Source organism: Canis lupus, chromosome 29, assembly GCF_048164855.1.
Source record: "Canis lupus baileyi chromosome 29, mCanLup2.hap1, whole genome shotgun sequence".
Classification (NCBI taxonomy): Eukaryota; Metazoa; Chordata; class Mammalia; order Carnivora; family Canidae; genus Canis; species Canis lupus.
In genome coordinates, this window is record NC_132866.1 from 26720607 (window position 1) to 26747574 (window position 26968).

Genomic DNA, 26968 nt, shown 5'->3' on the forward strand with positions numbered 1-26968 from the left:
CATTTTTCCCCAAATAGCTATACTTTGAAGTCTTCCTTTTCTGTGTCTAATCATGCAAGGCCTAGACCTACGGGGACGATATAGTTGCTTCATTGTATATTATACATGTGCCCCTGTGTTATATAACCCAGAGTTGGACAGAGACACAGTAGAGATATTTGGTATATTTTAATACTTAATGGATCTCTTTCTCAGAACTTGATGGAGAGTTTGGATTCATTGCTTTGTGCAGAAGGTTCTGAAAGTCTGAAGAGTTTATGTCTGAAACTTCTCCTTTGCTTAGTGACTGTAAGTGACCCATCTATATGTTTCTCTATCAAGGGTATTATCAACAGCAGGGGCAAACTTATTTGAATACTTGAGCCTAAAGTTAGAAAGGAAAAGAGAAAAAAATTCTCTGCTGGGGCATCATATCACTCCATTGCATATGAATGTATAGAAGGAAGTGAGTTGAATGGGCTTTCACTTCCTGGAAGCTGCTCTTTGGAGCAACTGCTGGCATTTTTAGCCTGCGGAATACTTGTTATTTATCACTTAGAGGTACCACTCTTGGAGATTTCTTGTCTTCTGGATCATCACAGATTTCCTCTTCTTACTAGGTCTTGTTTGGAAACAGTTTTTGTGACTCTGAATATTTTTATTTGTTCTGATTTTGATATAACTGGAAGCTGACCTATACTGTTTAGTGGGAGAAGATTGGGGGGTGTTGTTCATTTACTTCAGGTGGTTCTCTTTCCCTGCCATCACTCAGAGATTTCTGGATCTTAAACTTTCTCTGGGTTTGAAAATGAAACCCAAGAAACTGTTAAGTAAATGCTTACGTGAGGGTGTGAGAGAAATTCAAAGATTTGGGAAGTTTTAGTTTGCTAACTTCTTACTTGTCTAGTGTCTGCCTACTCAGGCTCTGGTAGCTTCAGGGTTGCTTATTAAAGGTATACTAAATAGTAGTATGTTTTAACATTTCTGATTCTCTTCGATGGTAGGGGTGGCGATATATTTGAGATAACAGAGTGCCTCACTATAGACTTTAAAAACCCTTTTATTGCATTCAGGTGACAGATAACATCAGCCAGAACACTATCCTAGAGTATGTAATGATCAACAGTATATTTGAAGCAATTTTACAGGTAAGTCACCTCTTTCTCTTTTGGATAAACCATGTCCTTAAATCTTCTCTGTCTGCATTCCTAGGAATTAGGAATTGGCACTCATGTACTTCTGGTTCATGTTACAGATACTGTCTCATCCCCCAAGTCGCAGGGAGCATGGGTATGATGCTGTTGTCCTCTTGGCTTTGTTGGTGAACTATAGGAAATATGAGGTAAGTGGGCCCATTAATGGACAGTTCTAATCTTTCTATAATTTTCCTAAATGTCGCCACTCCTAGGGCACTTTGTTATTTTGTTTAATGTAGAAGATGTGTTCTTAGTAAATGGTATATAGATTACTTTTAACCAGATTCTAAAACTTCTATATTAAATGCATGGGGCAGAGGATATGGTCATTTAGAGGAATCCTGTGGTGCAACTTCTAATTAAGTAGGTAACTATCCCTTAATATAGTAGTTCCCAAACCTAGCTTATTAAAATCACCTAGGAACTTTTCAAGAAAAAAAAAATACTTCTGGGCTTTACTCTTGATACACTGAGTGGGAACTGGGAATCCGGTTTTGTTTTTTTCTTTTTAATTCCCCTGTTGGGTATGATGATTAGCCAGAATTGGGAACCACTGACCTAATGCATCTGTTTTGAAAGATTGGAATTTTGTATATTGGATTTCCATGATGCGATCCACTTGTGTAAGTACCACTGTTGGTCTGGGAACTCTTTCTGATTTATTTATTTTTTATTTTTTTTAAAGATTTTATTTGTTTATTCATGAGATACAGAGAGAGGCAGAGACACAGGCAGAGGGAGAAGCAGGCTCCATACAGGGAGCCTGATGTGGGAATTAATCCTGGGACTCCAGGATCAAGCCTTGGGCCAAAGGCAGGTGCTAAACCGCTGAGCCACCCAGGGATCCCCTCTTTCTGATTTAAATGGAAAATTGAAGACAGAGCCTTACCCCTGTCAATCTAGAGTTCTCTTTGTTCCCAAATTAATCAGGGAAAGATTTATAGGTTTTGGAGCTGAAGAGCAGAGCTCAGAGACTTATACTTGGTTTCATGCCTCTATGTGATTCTTCTCAAAAGGCAGAATGTACAGAAAAGGAATGCCCTTAGGGAAGACCAGGGGCCTCATTGGGGCCTATTTGGAGGAATAGGGAACATTTGGCACTGAGTGCTGGACACTACGAATACTTTACTGAACCTAGAAGTCGGGAGCTGCATTGAGACAACCTGACTTTCTTCACTTAGCATGTAGTAGTGCTATGAGAAATGGGCTGGCTGGAGGGAGGCTTTTCACTTCTGAGCTTCTGGATCTTCACTTAGTGTTTTTATTTTTTTTTTCTTTTTTAAAGATTTTTTATATTTAAGTAATCTCTACACCCAACATGGGGCTCAGACTCACAACCTCAAGATCAAGAGTTACATGCTTCACTGACTGAGCCAGCTGGGTACCCCCACTTTGTGATTTTGGAGATGGTTCCTAGTGAGGTTGAGAGTGATGGGTAACACAAAGCCTAGAGTCTATTCTAGGCTTTAAGGAGAATACAGTAGAGGGGAGGCTGTGAGAAATATTTAAAAAGGGATTGGAATATGTAGAGCAAAGTTAATGTGTTATAATTCCCAGGAGCTGATTGTTTTCATTGTAGTAGAGGAACTGACAAATGGTGTTAGAGTGATTAATAAATATGTAATTTATCACCAACACCTGTTTTACTGGTGAACTGAAGGGGTTGACATGTTAGCCATTTTGATCTCTGTCATGTGTAATATAGCCTCTGAGGCCTTATTACAACAGCAACAAAAACAGCTGAGGAAAAATGCTGAAGACAGTTAATGGAAGTTGAGTTATATGTGATAGGAAAGTGTCATCATCAGTAATGAGTGTTTTCAGAACATTCTGCTGGTTGCAGGCCACTCAGAGGCAATGGCTTGGCTTCTCTAAATGTGAACTGAACCCTGGCTCAGCCCAGTAGGGCTCTCTGAAATGTCAGCCTGAAAAATTGGATATGGCCAAGGAACTAGAGAAAATCATATTTCTGGAGCAAGGTATGCATCTCCAGTCTGTCAGAAGCCACAGGAGAATTAATATAGTAGTCAAGGGCAAGCAGGCGGGCATAATTTATCTCGGCTTTGCAGCTTTTGATATAAGTCACTCACCAGAAACCATTAAGGAAGCCTAGTGACCATGGAGCAGGAAAGTTTTTGACAGGAACGTGAGGAATTCCAGATGAACATAGCAAAACCAAAAGCTGGTGAAATTTTATGCAAACTAGTATGAGAGGGTGTATGCTGGGCAGAATAGCATTCTAGCTCCCACCACAATCTATCCCATGATGGATGGAGAAAGTTGTCACCTTTCTAGTGAGGTACGAAGGTGCCAGAGAGGCTGAGTGCCCCCCTAATCACAGGGAAGGCAAGTAAGGTGTTGAACTTAAAGAGTGGAAGTGATAGAAAAGATTGTTTTTTTTTTCTTTTTCTTTTTTCTTTTTTTTTTTTTTTGACTAAAGAGCTTTCGTCAAATGTAATAAAAATGTTAATGGAGAAAATACATAGCTACCAATCATTGAGCCCTTATTGTCTGTCAGATACTATGCTAAGGATTTTATTTTTATTCATTTGATAGAACACAAGCAGGGGGAGCTGCAGGCAGAGGGAACCTGATGTGGGGCTCCATCCCAGGGCCCTAGGATCATGACCCGAATTCAAGGCAGATACTTAACTGAGCTACCCTGGCGTTCCTGTGCTAAGGATTTTATATGTCTTACTTCATTTAAGTCTCAAGAAACCCCGAAAAGAAAATATCCCCATTTTACACATGAGGAAGTTGAACTTAGGTTAATAAATATGTCTATCTTGTCACAATTAGTAAGTAGAGGGGCTAGAACTTGCTTTTAGCCACCTTCCCCTTTTCCTCAAAGATTCTAAAGCATAGACTGTTCTTATTAATCAGATAATCCTCATTATTACCTAAAACAGTGGACTTTTGGGAAGGTGAGTAATAAGGACTTAAAAAAATTATGCCAAGAAACAGTGGCCTGCTCCTTCTGTTGTTCTCTTCATCATGACATCTCCAGGTCAGTCTACTGTTGATTTTCTTTTCTAAGGATCCACTTTCATTGGATCTTGTCTGTTACATCAGCAGGATATAACTGCTGGTTATAAGAAGCAGTGTGGAGAGCCTTCCTCTGTCAGATTAAGGGACAAACAGAGTGGGTTTTACTCCTTGGATTGTGTTGTAGAAAACCTTATAAACACTTGGGCTGTTAAGAAAGCAAAGTTGTCTCTTTTTCTACTCCCAGTTGACATTCAAAAGTTACCCTCAGAAACTTGATTAAATAAGGTCTGTGTGTGTGGGGGGTGTTCTAAGTCTCAGTAATGAGTTTTCTTGGTTGCTGTAAAAACTACCAATATTGTTCCTTGCTTCCCTTGGGTTAGAATTGGTGCCTGAACTAGATGAGGTCTTTCCTCATATCACATGTATGGGATATTTTCAAGGTGAGTAGGTCATTGCTTCTCATCCCACTGGTAGGAGATGGCCCAGCTGCTTAATGAGTTTAAATATATGTCCATTTCCATATGCTGCCCAGCTGAGAGTGCGTCTGGAAAAACTCAAGAAATCTTCCAATGCTATAAGTGATAGGATCATCATTAAATCCCAGTGTTCTGACCAGATTGTAGTTTGGGTAATTACATCCTTTTTTTTAGTTCCCCTGCAGTGTTATTTGGGTATTGGATCCATAAATGGCCTCTCTGGCTGTTAAGCAGCTGCCACTTTCCACCCCCAAGGTGGCTTTGTTCTATGGGTGGGTGAATCAGTCCTTGCATATAGTTTGTGGAATGGTTAAGGAACCTTTGGGATGAGACTGTAAGTTAGCAACTTATAAATTTGTGCCTTATGGCAAAGAAACTTTTATGTTCCCCCCAAGACTGCTGTCCCTGTGGACTCAGATTATTGGCAGGATAGGACAAAGTGAGTTTTGTGGAGTGTTCGCTTCTTAGAAATAAATGGAAAGATGGGAGAAGTAGCAGACACAGGCCTGGGCTGATACAGCCTAGAGGAAAATGGAGGTAGAACAGAACTGGAGTGTGTGTGTGTTTGGTGATTGAGAGATTTACTGGAAATGGAGGGAGTTAGTAGGCAGGATGGGTTGGATGTGGGGATTAGGAGCATCACCTCAGAGAGAGGGTCTTATAGAAGCATTTTTGTTACAACTTTTTAAAATAGCTTATAGTTTCTTAACTAAGTCACACTTACCTTGAGTCTCTTGTTGAACAGTCTGTGAATCCTTATATTGTGAAGCTGTCTATCGTGGATGATGAAGCTACACTTAATGTGAGTATATAGATCCTTGTGTATTGTTTTGATTGCTGACTTGTTTTAATTACTGGCCTTTCAGTGGATATTTAAGAACAGAGAGCAGAGAGCTATTGTATTAATTTCATCTGGCTATAAAGAGGGAATTGGTATTTTGTTTGACTATCATTGTGACTGCCTTGTCTTTTATCTTCTTGTCATGGAAGGAAGGTTTGAGGGGACATTTGTTGTTTATCATGATGAAATGTTTGGTTATATTTCGTATTATAGTGTGCTGAGGTTGATGATCCTGCAGATTCAGTGAGTTATATTCCCAAGAATAGGAATAGGCATAGATGATGTATCAAATCAGCATGATGTACACTTTAAATATCTTACAATTTTATGTCTGTTATACCTCAATAAAGCAGAAATTAAAAACAAAACCAACAAAACAAACTAGATGATAAACTAATGGGAGAACCCTTCTTGTAGAGCTATCCAGATGGCATTTACAGTCTGACATAGTGAAGCTGGAACATGGAAGATGATCTATATATCTGCTACGTATGTCCAGAAAGTTTGGGAAATATCTGATCTCTGAGTAAGGGAGGAAGACAATGACCAGGTGTCTGTCATCTTGCCATCTTCATGCTTCTAATTTCCCTTATGAAAAAAAAGCATACATGATTCATTTTTCTGGCCTTAATTGATCTTTGTGTCATATTTAGCAGGTTCTAAAGGGAAAATTGATAAGTTACTTTAACATTTATTGCTTCTTCCTGTTACCTTCCTGTTTTCCCATTGCCTGAAAGAGTGATTTGTCTCTATGCACCTTCATTTAGTGTGAGACTCATTGTCACTCTTACTGTGACTGTTTAAGAGACATGTGAGAGCTTTTTGTTTGACGATTCTAACTTAGTTTTTCTCTTTTGAGGTAAAAATGATCCCAGTGAAATTGTCAGTGACCTGGGCTGGTCCATTTCACCCCTCTTTCTTGTTACTCTATTGAGTAACATTAAGATAGTTAAATCAGGAAAATCTGGACACTGGGGCTGTAATTAGTGTTTTCCCTGGCCTGGCATTTCCACCAGCCCCTTATTTCACCTGTGTTGTCTTTTTTCTTCCTAGGGAATGGGGCTTGTGATTGCTCAGGCTTTATCTGAGTACAACAGGTGAGTCCACTGCTCCAGAAGAGAAGGGTCTCATTTTCATTTGAATTGGTTGAGTAGAAAACAGATTTGGCTCCTGTGCTTGGGTGAACTTCCCTTACCTATTCTAGAAGAATATTTTAGGTTTAGCTTCTGGCAGACGTGTTTGCTCTAGCTCAGCTTGATGGTTTTAGCAGGGATTGTATCTGATACCAGGGGAAAAGTAGCCACCAGGTTTGTGTCCATCTTTTCTTTAAGCTATTAGGTACATTCTTTTGCAACCTTTGGTATTTTATTGCAGAACATTTTAACTAGTTTTTCAACCACAAGCAGCCTCTTCATTTAGCCCCATGTATCCTACAAATATAATTTTCTATGTAGAAAAGGTTGCAAAGCACCACATTTTGTACACTTAAAAGATTAAACAGAAAGAGAAAAACATACTGAATTAGCCCTAGTTTGATGGATGCTTCTTTTTCATCAGGGATCAACTGCAACTTCCCAGTGTCCCTGTCTTTTCTGGGGGCTCTCTTCATTGATGCTTGCTTTCCTTCTTGCTTTGAATGAGAAAGGTATCTGGTATACAGTGAATGGAAACCAGAATTTTTCCCAATCCTGGCAAGGGCCAGGCGGTATCTTGCTTGCTCCTCTCCAGACTTTGCTCACACACAATTGGATGAGGAATTTCAAATCTGCCCCATCTCCACAAATAGTTCAGCTCACAGATTTCCCTCCTCTTCCTTCAAAAACAAACAAGATTTTCAATGTTACAGCCTTAAAGTAATTTCACTGTTACACTTTTCAAGTAATAGTCTGTTTGGGAAATAACTGGATCAGCCATATGTTAGAGCAGTTTCACACGTTTGCAGCTTACTTTCTGAATCTCTCCCAAAGTAGCCAGGCATTTTGATACACGCTGCCTCAAGAGCAGATGCATGCCTCTTAGTTTGCAGGGGAAACTGCAGTGGCTGGCTAGATTGTCATAGTACTTTTGTTTTCTGGAGCCAGTGAATCCTATGAGTGCCCTGCCCTGATTACCTAGAGTGCCATGGACAAAGACATACTTGATAAATAATACTAAAGTTGAATTTAGTTATTTTTGTTCAGGCAGTATAAAGACAAGGAAGAAGAACACCAGAGTGGTTTTTTCTCTGCTTTAACAAATATGGTAAGTCCAACTTGTTATTTCTGTCCTGCTCAGGAATGTAAGCGGTCTGCAGGGGTAGACAAATTTGGACTCAGAAGTTCAAATGTTTGAGATGATGGCATGATGAGGAGAGAGTATCTCAGAGAAGATTTTTCTTTTTTTTAAAGCTGTATCTCTTATATTGATTTCCAAACCCAAGTGAGATGGGGAAAAGAGAGCTTTGATTGCTCTGGGACTGAGTTTTTCAAATTAATTAATTCAGTTTTTTAAAGGCTAAAAAAGGGTACATGTTAAACCACACTTTTGTCTCCTGAAGAGCTGGCTATGCTTGAGGACTGATCCTGCAGAATATTGAAAACAACAGTTTAGATCTGAGCATAGCTCTAAGTTCTTGGTTGACAGCAGACACTGGCCACCTGGTTCCTCATAGCTGGTCCTGTGGTCTAGTGATTGATGCAATAGATTTGAGCCACTCCTTTAAAGATTTAATGGACTGAGAGGTCTGTAGTTTAGGAAAGTTATTGATCCAGTTTGCAAGACTCCTGAACAAGGTTTCTCACCCTGACACAGTAGGCATTTTGGGCCAGGTAACCTGGGACTAATTTTTTTTTTTTTTTTTTTTTTTTTTTTTTAACTGCAGCACTTTATTTTCCTCACACAATGATGCGTTGCTGGGCCTAATGTTCTCACATGACAGTAGAAAACCAAAATTTGTTGTCATCTCTTAAAGAATTGAGAATTGTGCCTGGGACTAATTTTTAAGAGATAAAGCTAATAGTTCTTAGAATCTAGGCAGATTCAGAAAGTCTTTTTTTCTTGGACATTAGTATTCAAGTAATCAGCTATAGGGCAAGACAGTTTTTGAATTCATTGCGAAAAACAGCCATCCCTCTACCCCCCAAAAAGACAATTATCCCCCCCAATGCCTATGTCTTCTTCCTTTCTTTCACAGAGCTTACTCTGAGAAAAGGATTTGATAAGCTTTTTAACTGAAGCATAAATGCGTAAAGTCTCTCAGAGGTCAGAGCCATATGAATGCTATGTTGGTATTTGGTTAAATAAATTAGATATAATTATACTGCCCCCAGGGATCCTTTCCTTTTGGCCAGGAAGAAGTTTTGTATTATCAAGGAGGTTCCAGCTGCATAGTTTGGGGCATCAGTAGGCAGATGGAAAGATATTTTTACCTTTCCAGGGATGGGCATCTTCGTGCCTCTGATATCACACATATTGGAGGCAGCCTACTCCATTTGCTTATTTGACTGACCTGCCTATGACACAAACTAAAGATTTTGTGATCTAAAAGGTCTCACGTAGACATTTCTGGTCTGAAACTCAAATATTCCCCCAAAGACAGTCTTATGTTGGATGAAATCAGGGTGCTTTCTGTGGTGTTCTTCATGGGTTTCTGACTTGAAATAAGCAACTTTCAGCAAAGATGCAGAGTAATGAGGAGGTCTAGATTAACATTTATTTGCTGTTAGTGGTTACTAACACATTGAAAAAGAGAGCTGGACAAAAGTCCTGATGTTTCTTCTTTAAGGCCCTTTAAGGAAAGACAGATTAGTAGAGTTCTCATTATTTCATTTAATTACTTGTGAGTCTTTGAAGATCTTGAATGTGGGCTGTATGATGGGTGGGCCAAAGTTCCAAGTTCCCTCAGCCTGCACACAGCTTATTTTTTTCACTGACTAAAGGCTTCCTGGCACAGAGCTCCTCTCACATTCCCCTGCTATAAGTATGCAATTCCTCTTTTCTTCCACAGGTAGGCAGCATGTTCATAGCAGATGCCCATGAAAAAATCTCAGTGCAGTAAGTGCCTGACATTCTTTTGTGCGGTGACTTGAACTTTAGTGTGGGTTCTCTGGCTAGATAGGAGAGGGAAACGTTACCTCTTGCTAATCTTTTACAGATTCAAACTTTTATGGTGATTTATCAAATGTTTCTTGGGCTTTAAACGATAATGGACCCTTAGAAACCACTACTGTGGTCATGTCTGTTGAGCCCTAAGAAGCTGATAAATGGTTCCCAGCCCTCTCTGGAATGAAATGAAAGAGGGCTGGGTGTCTGAGCCAGTTAAGGATTTAACTGGATTGGGGTGGAAAAGTGAGAGGGAAAATAGGGAAATGAAGTAGATAAGAACTAGTCCTAAAGAATTAAAGTTAAGGCCCTGACTCCTCTTTATATAAACACAATGATGAAACAAAGGGAACACTAGAAGTGCAGAGGGATTGATAATGAGGAGCTGGGGTGAAATTGCATCTTGATGGTCATACTGTTTTAACTCTTCCGCTTTAAGAGCCTCTCCAATGTGTTCTGTTTTTTTTTTTTTTTTCTTTAGAACCAATGAGGCTATCCTTCTGGCACTTTATGAAGCTGTTCATTTAAATCGTAACTTCATCACAGTGTTAGCCCAGGTTGGTTATATTAAAATCTCCAATCCTTCTTTTCCCTGAATTTCATACAGATCCACTCCATTGTAAAGCCTATCTGGCTGTGCTTTGTACAGGGCACCTTGCTTTGTACTGGTAAGTGGTAGTGACAGAGGTATATCAGTTGTCTTTGCGTCAGGCTGTCCTCAAATATGTATATTTCCATCTGGAGTTGGAGTGGGTCTGATAACGTGCAAAAAGTTAATGGCTTTGACTAGTTTACTAAATCTTTTGACCAGTTTCCTGATTCTCTTAGCCCAGATGAGTAGAGATTACTTCATTTTGAGTAGAGGCCATCCCTTGGTATTATCTGCCTATATGGATTTTTGTATTAGGCTTTCTGCTTTCAAAACCATTGTAGAATTACAACTAGAGATAAAATAGGCCAAATCAGGGGATCCCTGGGTGGCGCAGCGGTTTGGCGCCTGCCTTTGGCCCAGGGCGCGATCCTGGAGCCCCGGGATCGAATCCCACGTCGGACTCCCAGTGCATGGAGCCTGCTTCTCCCTCTGCCTATGTCTCTGCCTCTCTCTCTTTCTGTGTGACTATCATAAATAAATAAAAATTAAAAAAAAAAATTGGCCAAATCACTTGTCTTATTATTTCACAGAAATAATTTCTGTGAAATTATAATTTCCACAGAAGAAAAGTAAAAAGTATCTTGTCTAGCATAAAGCTAGCTGTTAACAACGACAAAAAATGGTTTACAAATATTGAAAGCAGAAAGTCTGGAATACTGAGTGCTGGGTCACTTGCCCAGCTTAGGATAAACTCCAGAGTTGGTAGAGAATGGGACTAACACAGGCGGAGAACTCAAGTGCTGTCCATGAAAGCCGTCTTTAAAAATTGATAAAGTGTTTTCATTTTAAAGTCAGAGTTTTAAAATATGTATGTAGGTTTCTTTTAAAAGAACACTTATGCTTTTTTTTTCTCAAAGGGCAGATGTGTATGGAATCACTGAGGGGTTTTTTTTGTTTTGTTTTTTTAAAGATTTTATTTATTTATTCATGAGAGACACAGAAAGAGGCAGAGACATAGGCAGAGGGAGGAGCGGGCTCCATGTAGGGAGCCCGATGTGGGACTCGATCTTGGAACTCGAGGATCACACCCTGAGCCGAAGGCAGATGCTCAACTGCTGAGCCACCAGGCATTCCAGAATCACTGAGTTTTAACCAAAAATGAGGTCATTCTTTTTTTTTTTTTTTAAGATTTTATTTATTTATTCATGAGAGACACAGAGAGAGAGGTAGAGACACAGGCAGAGGGAGAAGCAAGCTTCACGCAGGGAGCCAGACATGGGACTCGATCCCAGGTTCCCAGGATCACACCCTGGGCTGAAGACAGCGCTAAACTGCTGGGCCACCAGGGCTGCACCCAAAATGAGGTCATTCTTTTTTTTTTTTTTTTTTTAAATGAGGTCATTCTTAAAAAGAAGTATGCTGGTTTAGGGTCTGCCTACGAAGACACTTATTTATCAAAACTGAGAACATGAGAGATTTTATCTACTATTCTCATTATACTTGTCTGCTCTCTGGATTCTGTAACTGATTTTAAAGGAAGGGTGAGGGAGGGATCCCTGGGTGGCGCAGCGGTTTAGCGCCTGCCTTTGGCCCAGGGCGCGATCCTGGAGACCCGGGATCGAATCCCACGTCGGGCTCCCGGTGCATGGAGCCTGCTTCTCCCTCTGCCTGTGTCTCTGCCTCTCTCTCTCTCTCTCTCTGTGTGACTATCATAAATAAATAAAAATTTACAAAAAAAAAAAAATTAAAAAAAAAAGGAAGGGTGAGGGAGGTAAAGAGTGAAAACGTTATTGGGGAAAACAAGGGAATAGCCACCACTCTGCTTAATTTTTTTTTTTTTTAAGATTTTATTTGAGAGATCAAGAGCAAATATGAGTGGGGGGGGGGCAGAAGGAGAGGGAGAAGCATACTCCCCACTAAGCAAGGGAGCCCAATGTGGGGCTCAATCCCAGGACCCTGAGATTGTGACCCGAGCTGAAGGCAGACGCTTAATCAATGGAGCTACCCCAGTTTACCCCAGTTTTTTATTTGCGTGATTCTTCAGAAAAACTTATGTAATGGAAACTTAGTTTAGAAAACTTAGTTTAGTTCACAGAGCTTCTTATTAGAGTTTAGTAAACATCCACAGTAATCAGGTTTTCAAGGGAACTCAACATAGAAGTGGTCCCTCCTCGGACAGGCGCGATCCTAGAGACCCGGGATCGAATCCCACGTCAGGCTCCCGGTGCATGGAGCCTGCTTCTCTCTCTGCCTATGTCTCTGCCTCTCTCTCTCTCTCTCTCTCTCTCTCTCTCTGTGACTATCATAAATAAATAAAAATTAAAAAAAAAAAAAGAAGTGGTCCCTCCTCAGTGGACATTCCATCTAATTATGATAAGGCCAGGAATCCCAGAAAGGATATTATGGAAAGGATACTCAGAACTGGGTTATGTCTTTTCTTGCCTGCTTCTGTTTTCTTTCAGAGTCATCCAGAGATGGGCTTGGTGACAACCCCTGTCAGTCCTGCTCCAACAACCCCAGCCACACCACTTGGGACCACACCGCCCTCTTCTGATGGTAAGCCCCCCACCTCATGTTTTCTTGATTAATATGATCTTGAATCTTTCAGGGTGTGCATAGCTGTGTTGAACAAAGAATACAGTTGTTAATTCTTTCAGCTAAGAAATTATCTGAGGTGCTGTCCTTCAGGACTTCTAAAACTCCAAAGGAAGCTTTGGGAAAAAAAGTCAAGTGTTTTACTCTGTGTAAGAAGCTACATAACTCTAACTTGTCCTCAGGGAATGGAGTGCTAGATCTGAAAGGGACCGCTGAGGTCAGTAATGCCTATCCTGCCAAACTCTTGGGGTGTGAGTCTCTGATGAGATATTTTATGAATATATCTCTGAAATAAATGTAAGGTAGTAAAATTATTTTATGTTATCCTATTGGCCAATGAGGAAATTGAGGCCAGAGAAATAAGTGGTTCACTTCATGTTAGTGAGTTGAGACTAAAGATCCAGGACACGAGTCAGGGCAAGGACCATGTCTGTTTTCTTCACTATTACCTGTCCAGCATAGTGCCTGGCATGGTCACTACTTAATAAATATTTGTTGAGCTCATGGATGAGAAAGTGAACCTGGGATTTTACTCACTGTTACATATCTATCAGCACTTCCAGTGGGAAAACAGTGAACTTTGAGTGTATTATAATTGAGAATTTGGTGGGTATTTAAGACTTCTCCTCCTAAAACACACCCACCCAGACAGAATTTCTACTTTATTAATTTTATGGCTGGAATTTAAGAAAAAGGTAACAGGAAAGAAATTATGAATTTTCCCCAATGATATTTGTGTCATCTGAGTGTGTTTGATAGAGTATATTAACCTAAAAATAATCTTTGTTAATACTTGAGGTTTTGCCTAAAATGTTGACTGAATTTTGGGTAAAGAAATATAGGAGGGATGCCTGGGTGGCTCAGCGGTTGAGCGCCTGCCTTTGGTTGAGTGCCTGTCTTCGGATCGAGTCCCGCATCGGGCTCCCTGTGTGGAACCTGCTTCTCCTTCTGCCTGTGTCTCTGCCTCTCTCTGTATGTCTCTCATGAATAAATAAATAAAATCTTTAAAAAAAAGAAAGAAATAGAGGAAATCTAACTTTGATCCTTTCTCTGTGACTCTCTACTGTCTGTGAAATGACCTTCTTTGATTGGCTTATTCTCCTTGAAATTTTAGTAGCACTGTGGCAGTAGTGTTTTAAGGTAGTAAAAGTGATGTTGGTACAAAAATGTGTCAGGCAGGTGCCATTGATATTCAAGTCTATGGTAGCAAATTGGATCTGTTTAGAACTAAAAACCAAATTCCAAAAAAACTAAATGAGGAGCAAGTAGTAAGGGTTACCTACTTGTCTCTGCTTTTTCAGGTCACTGAAAAATCCAGTAGAAATACTGTTATTTCTCTTTAAGGATAAAGCCTGTCTAGTTACCATGGATATCAAAAAACATATATATATATGTGTGTGTGTGTGTGTGTATGTGTGTGTGTGTGTGTGTGTATATATATATACACACACACACACATATATATATATCTGTATATCTGAGTTTCATGTGATGTTGGGGTTTGGATGCTTCAGAGAACTGCCTTTCAAACTGCTCATTGTGAACACTTCCACCCACACACTAGATTATGCAATGGCAGGATTTGTGCTTACTTACCTACAACCAGTGAGCTTTTATTTTTTTCTAGTGGGAAGATGGAGTCAGCCCACTTTCAAATGACTATTTCCCTTGACAGAGGCTGCTGGGAAGAATTGTGAAGCCAAAGATCAAGGAATAACTCTTTCTTAGGAAGGAGAATTTAATTTGTGATGGATTTTATTCTATTTTGTCTATTTTGTTCTTTTTCTTCTCTCCTGGTTCATTTCCTTTCTATAGGGATTCTAAACATTATAACCTTGTTTTCAGGTTTTGGTTTTTAATTATGTATAGTGGTACTCAATGGCCCAGTTATGTTTAAAGGTATGTCACTGAAGCCATTATTTTTAAAAGCCAGCAGTTTAGATTTAACATTTGTTCTCAGCTCAGACTTGACATTTGACAACTCAGCCTTGGCATGAGAGGACTTTCTGGTAAACTAAAAATACATATACTTCTATATTTCTACATATTATATAAGACAGTTTTCCAGTTATTGGTGTGTGTGAGTGGGAAAAAAGTTCCACTTACCAGTTAGATGCCTCTAACAAAGGAATGATTATGGGCTGTGACCTTCAAAATAGGCTGGAGTTTGAAATGATAGTTTCAGATAATTAACCCATAGCATGAATTAAGACCTTTTAGTATGACAACATAAAAATATATTGGTCTTTTATTAGTTTTTGGGGGCTGACCTGTGGGAAAACAGTCAAGGATTGGGCATGCTAATGTCTCCTCATAAGGCTTTTTTTTTTTTTTTTTTTTAGATTTTATTTATTTATTCATGAGAGAGAGAGAGAGAGGCAGAGACACAGGCAGAGGGAGAAGCAGGCTCCATGCAGGGAGCCTGATGTGGGACTCCAGGATCACACCCTGGGCTGAAGGCTGACACTAAACTGCTGAGCCACCCAGGGATCTCCATCATAAGGCTTTTTGTCATTCTTGTTGTGTGTTATGAAACCATTATATATAAATGTTTCCCCTTGTTAATAAATATTCTCCACATACATTGTAACAATTCCAGAGGGATCTGTTATGGTTCTGTATACATATTATGAATAATATCCCAAACTCAACTGAGTCTTCTACAGGTAAAAACATAGCAGAAAGCTGTAGATTCTCTAGCTTGTCTGAGCCAACATTAGCCTCCTTTTGCTTCTATATCTTAGTGTAAAAACCGTTAACAAGATACAAGTCTAATTTAAAGTCTTAGAAGCTTGAAAAATCTACATTAAGACTGTTCTGGGGGCTTCTGGCTGGCTCTGTCAGTGGAGCATGTGATTCTTGATCTCAGGGTTGTGAGTTCAAGCCCCGTGTTGGGTGTAGAGGAGCCCTGGTTTGGCCTTTCATTGTTCATTAGGACTTAGAGAGGCTTAGAGAGTGGGGACAAGACGTAGTTTCTATTGGAAACAGCAAGCAGCTGGGTATATAAAACTCAGTTCCTAGGCTTTCCCAGTCAGTAATGTCCACCAGTTTTCAGTCTGGTAATCTTTTTTAGGTTCCCTTCTGGGGGAAAGGGATTAAGGAGTAGAATTTGAATATAGTTCTGCCTTATTTTTATTTCTATTTCATCTTGGTTATTTCCAGCCCAAAGTCTATCTCTCAAAACTGAGCAAGATTTCTCCTTATTAGGAATGAATTGTCACTTATTTTAAGCAGGAGACTCATCAAAGCAAGGCTCATTTATATTCAATACAGATCTTTCCCTTAGGTACAAATCAGAGTGCCTATAAGAAGGGCCTTGAACACTCTTGGTTTCCTTGAGGCTAGAAGTGGAATCAATAGACCCTTCTTAGGAGGTTAGGAAAAAAGCACTATTCCTGGAGACTGGCTCTTCTTGTCCTTAATCTTGGGAGTAGGAAGGACTCTAGAGGTCTAGGAACAGTAGCTGAAGGTTTTATGGTAAGTGCTTGGTCCTCCCTCTTTTGTAGAAAGTTTATTTAGTGATAACCTGGCCTACTAGCAAATTGGCTATGTAGTAGAAATGTTAGCTGGAATGTGTTATAAGGCTAAGTGCATTTCATCTGTTCTATTCCAGTTATAAGTTCTGTGGAACTCCCACTGGATGCAGATGTACAGACCAGCAATCTCCTGATAACTTTCTTGAAGTATAGCTCAATTGTCATGCAGGACACCAAAGGTAAGGCATGCTACTTTCCGGGCTCAGGAAGTAGGAGGTGTGGCAGGCAGCTACTTAGCTAGAATCAAGAAGTGGCATTAAATACTTTGAAGTTTTGACAGGATGAACCTTCGGGGCCTACATACAGGGTGATGGTCCTGATTACTGGAAAACAGTGATGTCTCACTGCCAGATGGCAATTAGGTGGTGTTGGGAAAACCTGGAGTTGGAGGGGGAGTACTTCAAAAATAGAACAGGAAAAAAAATTGGTCTCTACAAAAACTAGCAAGTCATTTTAGCAGATTTTGGTAAGTAGATGCAAAGTCTTTTGTGTGGGAAGTGGGGGGATTAGCACTCTTCAGGGAATTCCCTTTTGAGGACAAGAACTGGAAGCATCAGCTTGTGGTGAGAATTTGTGGACTGGTGTACCAAGTACAGTAGGAAGAGGTGAGATTGAGAGGGATAGTGTTCCTTAACACTTAAAACAGAAGTGTCAGTACCCATCCAGAGATGCAGAGTGGAAGCTGGAGAGGACTGCTTGTTGGAAAAGTTTTAGTTTATTGTCTCCGGTTTTCTGCTCTTCATTGGGTTATGATCTTCCTGTGATCTTTTAATTGGTGATAGGAAAAGAGAATATTTGTACTATGTGTGAGAAGAGATTGAGAGGAAACCCAGCAGATTCTATCCAGTATATATATCTCGGTCCATTGGGAGCTACAGAGATGATGAACCTCTGAGACTTGGCAAGTGAGATCTGACAGGAGAGGATAGTAAAACTCTTGTGTATCTGTGTTTTCTGAGGCCATTGCTTTTCCTTTATGGAGGAGGATAACCTCTTTCTTTCTCTAGAAATGTCACAGCAACCACAGAAGAGAGATTGCATACATGTGACCTGCAAGTGAACTTGTAGCTTTGCTTGATAGAACACAGTGAATGGAGGCCCTTGGAATTTACCTTTAGCTTTAATGATTATATAAAGCTCTAAAATGGAAGGCAAAATTGAGGGCAGATTAATTATAGTATGAGCAGTCTCAGGCTGTCTCTCTAAGCTCAGGCTGAGTTAGTCCTTTGCCAACAGGGGGCCTAAATATGACAAGGGGCAAGATTAGGTAAGATGAAGAATTAATTTCAATAATGGCTCCTGTGCGTCTGAGGGAGTGGGAAGGGAAGAAAAAAAATGGCTACTGAATAGCTACCTTGGCCCAGCTCTCTTGCGCTGACCTTCTGCATATCCTAACAGGATCTCGTTTTGATTTTAGGAGCAATAGAAGCAACTTTTTCTTGGCTCTGCTCTGTCCCCATACCCCAGATATTATTAGCTTTTTCTTCTTTGTTACGTATTTATCATTTGATACCTATAAAAAGATACTTGTAATATATATAAATATTAAATTATAAAACTTACAGTAAATATAATAAATAACATGAGTTATAAAGTATAATAAGATGAACATGTGAACCTACCACTCAGCTGAAAAAATATTAATGCCATTGAAACTACCTGTGTGTCCCCTACCCAGTTGTTCCTCTTTTCTTCAATCTGCAGAATTTTGTTTGTCATTTCTTTGATTTAGCTCTGCTTTTGAAGCCTTTTTTTTTTTTTTTTTTTTCCTGAGGTTCTGCTGGCTTGGATGTTGTTACCTTGGAGGAGTATCTCCTCAGCTTTAAAATAGACATTAGAGGGATCCCTGGGTGGCGCAGCGGTTTGGCGCCTGCCTTTGGCCCAGGGCGCGATCCTGGAGACCCGGGATCGAATCCCACATCAGGTTCCTGGTGCATGGAGCCTGCTTCTCCCTCTGCCTGTGTCTCTGCCTCTCTCTCTCTCTCTGTGACTATCATAAATAAATAAAAATTAAAAAAAAATTTAAAATAGACATTAGAGGGGCAGCCCGGTGGCTCAGCAGTTTTAGTGCCGCCTTTGGCCCAGATCCTGGAGACCTGGGATCGAGTCCCACGTCAGGCTCCCTGCAGGAGCCTGCCTGCGTCTCTGCCTCTCTCTGTGTGTCTCTCATGAATAAATAAATAAAATCTTAAAAAAAAAAAAAAATAAAAATAAAATAGGCATTAGATGGGGGAGCTGGATGGTTCAGTTGGTTAAGCACCTTTGGCTCAGGTCATAATCCTGGGGTCCTGGGATTGAGCCCTGCATGGGGCTCCCTGATCAGCGGGGAGTCTGCTACTCCCTCTCCCTCTGCCTGCTACTTCCTCTGCTTGTGTACTGTCTCTCTCTCTCTCTCTCTCTCTCTCTCTCTCACTCTTTCTCAAATAAACAGATAAAATCTTTAAAAAAATAGACCCTACGCAAAAGTATTTTTAAAAATATACGTATACCTATACATACATTTTATTTTTTTTTATTTTTATTTTTTTTTAATTTTTTTTTTTTTAATTTTTATTTATTTATGATAGTCACACAGAGAGAGAGAGAGAGAGAGGCAGAGACACAGGCAGAGGGAGAAGCAGGCTCCATGCACCGAGAGCCCGACGTGGGATTCGATCCCGGGTCTCCAGGATCGCGCCCTGGGCCAAAGGCAGGCGCCAAACCGCTGCGCCACCCAGGGATCCCCTATACATACATTTTAAAGTTGATTCACCAAAATCTTAATTTTATTGTCCTTTTTTTATACTTCTCTTTTTTTCTGTCTTTTTTAAAAAGATTTTATTTATTTGAGAGAGAGTGAGCACAAACAGGGGAGTGGCAAAGGGGGAGAGAGAGAAGCAGACCCCCCCCCCCCAGGAGGGAGTCCCTGGGAATTTCTGGGATCATGACCTGAGCTGAAGGCTGATGCTTAACCAACTGAGGCACCCAGGCACTCCTGTGCTTTTCTGAATTAAAAAAAGTTAATAATGAAATATGCCTCATTTTTGTATTCAGAAACACTTTTTTTTTTGAAGTGGAGAGATAGCTGCGGGCTTTTTTTTTTATTATTATTATTTTTTATTATTTTTATTTTTTACAGGAGTTGTTTATCAGCTTTTGGGGAAAGGGAGGATAGTGCCAGAGAAACTCTGTGGCCAGAGGTAGGTAGAAGAGTCTTACGAATCTAGTTTTGGGGCATTTCTCTTCTGGCTGCCTAGAGCACTGATACAACCTCTGGGAAATGTCAGGGAAGTATTATATTATTACTCTGTTTGCACTGTCTGTGAGGAGAGGTGAATGTATTTCTGGACTATAACCCCCTTTATGCCTTCTAATTGTTGGGTTTTAGTTGATTTTATCTTTGAGGAAGTGGCAGGTTAATGTCAGGGTGAGTTCTATTAGCTCCTTTCATAGCACTGTAACCTGTTAATAGATCTTCTCTCAGAATGGACTTCAATTTGGGTCCTGTCAAAGCTAATTTGAAGCATCGTAACCATTTGTCCATTTTGGATATGCTGGTATGACCTTCTTCTTGCCTCCATTTCACCCCTCACCCACAAAGATCCTGGAAAGTAAATAAGCTTTGATAGTTCTGGTAATTGGCAGTGATGGAGTAGCTCTTTCTTGGTCATTTGTGTGAGCTGAGAGCCCCGCTACTGAGGCTACCTTCTTTTTTGATAACTAGAATGTGAGTTCTGGGAGACCAGGGACCTTGGTTCAGTTCAGTGCTATATCTGTAATGCCTAGCACAGTGCCTGCCACATGGTAGGTACTAAGTAAATACTTGTAGAGTGAAAAACTTTGGCAGGAAGAAAAGAAATACGATGAAGAGTTCACAGCCTTCCTGGTCATAAGTAGTGTGTATAGTACAAGGGAAGACAGAGACTGGACCTTGGTTTTCAGTTAATTTGTTTCAGATTCCACTGCTAGTTTGCTGTGAATAGGTATAAAACCAATCTAGATTTTGTGGGACGTTGCTATAGATGGTTGTGCTTACAGCTGATGGATGGGAAGGGGTGAGGAAGGGACTATTTGGAAGCAAAGGGTTGGTACAGAAGCATGGCTCTGATTTGGGCCATGATAGTAGGAACCAGTATAATAATTAGATTTTCAGGAAGATGATTAGCTATCCTTCAGATTGCCAGAATATTTTAGAAAAAAATCTTCTAAGGAATTCTTTTGCCTAGTAGAAAAGCAAGAATTACTCTAGTAGAACCTTGATTTTCATTCAGGACTTTTGTTGTGAGGGGGAAAGTAGAAATGTTCTTTTTGATGATACACATCTTTATTCTCTATAGAAACATCCAACATGGTTTGGATGATACAGAGAGAAGGGTTTGTTTATTTTTCCTTTACAGATGAGCACCGGCTTCACAGTGGCAAACTCTGTCTGATTATACTTACATGTATTGCAGAGGTAGGTGTCAATAGTCTTCTGATATTAGTTAGTCTCTTACAGAGTGCTATCTTTTTTTCTGTCCTTCATCTCCTGTTCCTAACTTTTAGGTTCCTAAAGCTTGGGAAAGAAAATCTTTCCTCTTTGTATTGTCTGTCTCCTCCCACTAGAATGTAAGCCTGATAGCAAGTATTTTGTTCCTTCACCAGTATATTCTTAGTGTCTAGCACACAGTAGAGGCTCAATGAGTCTGGATGACTGGATGAATTAATAACAAATCATGTTATGATAACTGCAGTGATTTCAAACTGGAAGATCAGAGCTCTTCAGAGTTTTAAATAAGAGATTTAAGCCTCTGTAGGAAAAATAATCTTGCCCTTTTGAAGCTGCTCATGTTGGATCTTTTGCATTTAGCAAAATGAGAAAAGGAGTTCGAGTTTCCTGTGGGGCGTAGTGGGTAGAAAAGTGGAAAGAGGGGAATTGGAAATGGAGTAAAGTTGGGCTTATTGCACTTTGGTGACGGAAAAGAGCCCAAAGGTAAGAATAAGATGTGCTTTATAAGGAGGCTCTTTTGGTTGGATGAATTAGGCCTGAGCTCACCTGGTGGCAACACAGGTGTAAAAAAGAAAAACAAAACAAAACAAAACAAAAACCACAGGGCCCTAAGGGTATTACCTAGGCCCATACCTGAGATTATGGACAGAACTTGAGGCAGTTTAGAGCTAAATTTTTGCTTTAGCTTCCCCCTTTACTATCCCTTACTTTGATCTTTTGTCTTAAAAATAGTAAAGGTGGTCCACATAGAGTAAAGATCTTGCTCAGCCTTTCCCTTTTTATGTTGTGAAAAGATGACCTATTTTTCACAAGGTTATGGGTAGCTGATTATAGAAGAGCTACTTATTAGCAATGGGCCTGCTGTAATTGCTTTTCAAAAACTCTAAGAAAATCTTTAAAGAAGTTGTTTTTCACAAATTGTAACAATTCCTAGTAATTGGAGTCTGTAGGCATGTCAGATCTTCAGAAAAGGTGTTGGGAAAGGGCTGCAGGATGTATATTACCGATCCATGGGTGAGAGGTTTTTGATTTTCCATCAGTCTTCAGCAAAGCCAGAGATAGACAGGGACTTGCCTACTGCCATGCTTCCTGTGTAGCTGTTTTTTCCTGCTGTGCCAATCCCATTCCCGGCAGAGTGCAGACCTTTCTTCTTAATCATGGAGTCTGCACATGTATCCTGCAGCCCTGATGAAACCTTCAAGCTGTCCCAGAGTAGGCTCCTTGGGCAGATGGGAAGGAAGAGAAAATAGGAAAACAGAGTCTTCTCAGCATTTGCCTCAAGTCCTTATGCCTTAATTTTTTATTGTTTGTAATTTGCTGAGAGATTTTTGACCAGTTAGAGACACACTAGGAAATTATACCCAATTAAAATCTCATGGCTTAAGTAGGGTTTGACATTAAGACTCTAGGCTCATCCTATTTGGTCTCCAACTGGTCCTTGAAAGTAGTTCTTAAAATGCAAGGATTTTTAGCAAGTATGATAGATGATAAACTGTTTCCTAAGTATGGCTCTCATTTCTTTTTCTCTATATCTTATTTTAAGGATCAGTATGCCAATGCATTTTTGCATGATGACAATATGAATTTTCGAGTAAACTTACACAGAATGGTAGGTGTGACTTTTGTTTCTTGATTTTTCTTAGAGGAAATTTTTGGTATGTTGGCAGGATTGGGGAGGATGAAATTGATCCTATTTAGAACAAATGTGGGTGGAATGTTGTACTAAAGGGCTTTTGCTTAACTGCTGTTCAGCAGGCCCATGCCTGTTGTTGGGATTTTTTCCGTGTCACAGAGCTCTACTCAAGACAGGATGGAAAGATCCACAACCATATTCCCATGGCAGTAATATTAGAATGTATCAGTAACGTAGATTTCAACTAGGAGATGGGCCTAAACCTTTTGTTTTCAAAATGTAGTATGACCTTTGATTAGTTAAGACCAGATGCTGTTTTATTTATCTGAGAAGCGGGGGAAATAGAATATGAAGATACCAGGGAATTACTTAAAACTTGGAGATATATTTAAAAATACCATGTTGAGATTTATATTTGAACTCACTTTTTTTTTTGCAACTGCTACTGTTGCTGCCTCTACACAGTTACCTTCTTCTTTTCTTTTTATTATTTTTTCAAAGAAAAATACCAGTATACTTCTTTTGTTGTTAGTAATGTCACTTGTATAGATAAAATCAAAGTAAAAGCGACAGCTTTCCCATTGTAGTATGCCCCAGTGCCCTTTGGAGCTGTTGTCTTGCTGTGAATTGTGTTTTTGTCACAGGCCTGCATTGATAACTGAGAAGCATTTAACAAGTCCTCCCTGCCCCACCCTACCCCCATCACTAGAAAAAGAAAGAAAAGGTAGCATCTCTGTAGTAGTGATTTTATTTGCATGAAAAATGTGATGATGAGCCTTTGGATGCCAGTTCAGATGTCTACTAACTTCATTTCTTTTTTGTGTGAAGCCTATGAGACACAGGAAGAAGGCAGCAGACAAGAACCTTCCCTGCCGTCCCTTGGTGTGTGCAGTACTGGGTGAGTCTCATCAAAATTGGCATTTTTCTGAGCCAGTGACAGATTTTCATGATTAGGAGGAGGGATAGATCCTGGTTGATTTGCTTCTCCCTCAGAGAAGGTACTAGTATGTTTCTTCTCTGGTCTAAGAAACCATGTTTATTATTCAGTTTGGTAAAGCAGCTCCAACGAATAGAATGTTCAATTAAAGAGCTCTCTTGGGACACCTGGGTGGCTCAGCAGTTGAGCATCTGCCTTTGGCTCTCAGGGTGTGATCTCAAAGTCCCAGGATCAAGTCCCGCATGGGGCTGTCTGCATGGAGCCTGCTTCTCCTCCCTCTTCCTGTGTCTCTGCCTCTCTCTTTGTGTATCTCATGAATAAATAAATAAAATCTTAAAAAAAAAAAAAGAATTCTCTTGTTTAAAGATAAAGATCTTTCCAGGGACATAAATGGCTAAGTCCAAGCCTGATACATGATTTAAATTTATAAAATATCTTATTCCTGATCAAAATTCCAAATTCTTCATTCCCTTCTTGGTCCAAATTGATGTGTCAGCTTGCCAGGAGGCTTAAAATTCACGGTTCGGACATACAAAATTTCCTCTGAATAAATTAAGCTGAGATGAGGCTGACAGTAGGGGGTTTTGTCTTAGGTGATTTTGTCTGCCCAGAATTCTTCATTTCCCTCAGGGGAATGATTTGAACTCTTAATCCCATTTCACTTGGATAGTCAGCCCTAGTTCCTAAATCTACTTGATTTTAGAAACAGCAATTAAGACTATATAATAAGCCTCTATTGAGCCAGAGTCCCATAGACCAGTTCAGTCAATATCTGTCAAACAGCATGATCATGAGATGAGATAGAGTGACATAACTTCAGAGTGGAGTCTTTGGTTACATGGATGTGATACATAATTTCTTCTTTGCTTGCCTCATCACTCAGTTCTCAGAATATGATTTCCCTCTGGCATTTTGCATTAGTGTCATGGTACAAATTATCTGTGTAATGAAATCTGTGTATCTAAATTTATTGGTAGGTCAAGGTATACTTCTGGAAGCAGGAGAGTGAGCTAATTTTCTTGTTATTTTACAAGTGGCAGGTGTTGAAAAGTGTTGCAACAAGTACCTTACATAAAATAAATTTCAGTCCATGTGAATAAAGATGTGATTAGTGGTTGCCATTCAGCATGAGTGCAAGGTATACTGAGGTTTCTTTCCAACTCAAAGGCGAGGAATGCATTTCATTCTGATTGACTTCATTGTTCTCCTTTTCCCATTCAGACCTGATGGTAGAGTTTATTGTAACACACATGATGAAGGAGTTTCCTATGGATCTGTATGTGTAAGTACCATGGTTCACTTAATGTGTACAAATCTATTTTATAGAATTGAGTGATAGGAATTTATAGTCACAAGATTCTGTATATACTTCAGGAAAAACTCATTTGTGTTTGGAGAAGTATCAGGGAGCATTTTATGGCCTGGGTTTATACATCTTTGCAGAAGAGGGAAAAAGTAAAATAGATTCTGCACATATCTTTTTTTTTTTTTTTTTAAGATTTATTTATTTATTTATGATAGACAGAGAGAGAGAGAGAGGCAGAGACACAGGCGGAGGGAGAAGCAGGCTCCATGCAGGGAGCCTGACATGGGACTCGATCCCGGGACTCCAGGATCGCGCCCTGGGCCAAAGGCAGGCGCCAAACCACTGAGCCACCCAGGGATCCCCTGCACATATCTTTATTATCACTTTAGGCACATTACATCAAGAACAGGGCTGATGCACTGAAGTAGTGATTATGGGTGACTGCTGTAATCCAAAGATGTGGAATACCAGCAAGCTACTTAGTCATCCCTGGGCTTTGGTATCAAAGTAGTCAGCAGTATTTAGAAGATAGGGAAAGGCCTGAGAAATAGAGCTTCTTGTCTGTTGTTAGCCTATATTGCCTAGCAGCCTAGTCAGAATTATTCTAGGTAAGCAAATTATATGTATAGTGGCCTGGCTGGGAGATTCCTGCCTCCTGAGGAGATCAGATTATCGAAATTCTTCACAGCCATCATAACTAGAGGCAACTGAAAATCATCGTATTTCAATAAAGTTTAAGCCTTAAGGCTTTTTCTCTCCTTTGCTGTTTCTGCATTCTTATCTTTAATGCCCAAGAAGAGCTGTGCTCCATTAGTGTGATCCCAAATATATATATTACCTTTTTACCTCAGAAAGCATCTGAATTGAGTATGATAACAGAATTGCTACTTCCCCTTTTTTCAGCAAGAGAGCAATTTGGTAAACACCAGTGTCCATGTGCCTCATTCCAGTGGTAGGTCTGAGATCTGGGGAGGTATAAAAGATTTTACTCTGAATAGAGTAGACCTCCAGCTTTTTAGACTGCTTGCAGGTCATGTCATATAGTCTTGGTTTCCTAGATCTGAAATAATAATACAAACTTTACTTTTAGGTAAGTAGGTTGCAGTTTGCATTTTTCTTTTCTTTTTAAAAGATTTTATTTATTTATTTGAGAGAGAGCATGAGTTGGGGAGGTGGGGCAGAGGGAGGGGGACAAGCAGACTCTCCAATGAGCAGGGAACCCAATGGGGGCTTGATCCCAGGACCCTGGGATTGTGACTTTAGCCAAAGGCAGATGCTTAACCAACTGAGCTGCCCAGGCACTCTGCAAGTTTGCATTTTTCTGTTTGCAGCTTTTTTTTTTTTTTTCCTGGTGTTTAGAAGTAAGCCTGATTCCTTATTTTATTTATTTATTTTTAAAGATTTTATTTATTTGAGAGAGCGAGAGAGAGAGCTTGAGTGGGGGCTAGGGAGAGGTAGGCTCCCTGCTGAGTGGAGAGCCCCATGTGGGGAGAGGTAGGCTCCCTGCTGAGTAGAGAGCCCCATGTGGGGCTTGATCCCAGAACCCTGGGACCATGACTTAAGCTGAAGGCAGCTGCTTAACCAACTGAGCCACCCAGCCCCTTCCTCCCCCCCCCCACTTCTTTATTTTAATTCAAATACCATGAAAGCTGCTTTTTTTATAACACCAATTAGATAAGTTTTCAGCTTGTTTTAGGCATATCTCTGAACCTCAGCACTTTAGGGATCAGATTTGTTTTACTACAGACTTTATTTGTAGCTTGGTTATCTTATGTTCTAGTTTTAGGACATGCTATTTACCTTATAGTATATTATTATAGTCTCAGTTTTCTCATTTTCCAGGTATGGAAACTTAGACTCTAGAGATTGAGTTGCTTTGTCTAGGGTTATTCTGTTACTAAGCACCATTGTCTGGACCTGAACTCAGCTTTTCTTATTGTAAATCCGAGGCTGGAGATGCCTGGATGGCTCAGCGGTTGGGTGTCTGCCTTCGGCTCAGGACATGATCCTGGAGTTCCAGGATTGAGTCCCATGTCAGGCTCCTGCATGGAGCCTGCTTCTTCTCCCTCTGCCTATGTCTCAGCCTCTCTGTGTGTCTCTCATGAATAAATAAAATCTTAAAAAAAAAAAAAAACAATAAAAATAAGTAAATCCAAGCCTGTTGCCATCCTTTCTCCAGTGTATTAGTTTTCTATTGCTGTGTACAAATGACCCCAAACTGAGTAGTTTATTTATTTTTTTTAAAGATTTATTTATTTATTTATTTATTTATTTATTTATTTATTTATTTATTTATGATAGACATAGAGAGAGAGAGAGAGGCAGAGACACAGGAGGAGGG

The 26968-nt window shown here is 39.9% G+C and overlaps 1 protein-coding gene across 9 annotated transcripts in view; it reads left to right on the plus strand.

Moving 5' to 3' along the window:
* Window positions 1–26968, plus strand: part of ARMH3 (armadillo like helical domain containing 3) — a 181713-nt gene that overhangs the window by 27288 nt on the left and 127457 nt on the right. For 5 of the 9 annotated variants that reach the window (XM_072805589.1, XM_072805591.1, XM_072805584.1 and 2 more), the window contains 15 exons: window positions 196–288; window positions 1053–1127; window positions 1235–1321; window positions 4696–4791; window positions 5385–5441; window positions 6534–6577; window positions 7661–7721; window positions 9466–9512; window positions 10042–10117; window positions 12615–12708; window positions 16361–16462; window positions 20660–20718; window positions 22295–22360; window positions 23213–23282; window positions 24543–24603. In XM_072805589.1, coding sequence (XP_072661690.1) covers window positions 196–288; window positions 1053–1127; window positions 1235–1321; window positions 4696–4791; window positions 5385–5441; window positions 6534–6577; window positions 7661–7721; window positions 9466–9512; window positions 10042–10117; window positions 12615–12708; window positions 16361–16462; window positions 20660–20718; window positions 22295–22360; window positions 23213–23282; window positions 24543–24603 — 1088 coding nt within the window. The remainder of the gene's footprint in view (window positions 1–195; window positions 289–1052; window positions 1128–1234; window positions 1322–4695; window positions 4792–5384; window positions 5442–6533; window positions 6578–7660; window positions 7722–9465; window positions 9513–10041; window positions 10118–12614; window positions 12709–16360; window positions 16463–20659; window positions 20719–22294; window positions 22361–23212; window positions 23283–24542; window positions 24604–26968) is intronic. The other 4 variants (XM_072805593.1, XM_072805586.1, XM_072805587.1 and 1 more) reach the window with 2 other exon arrangements.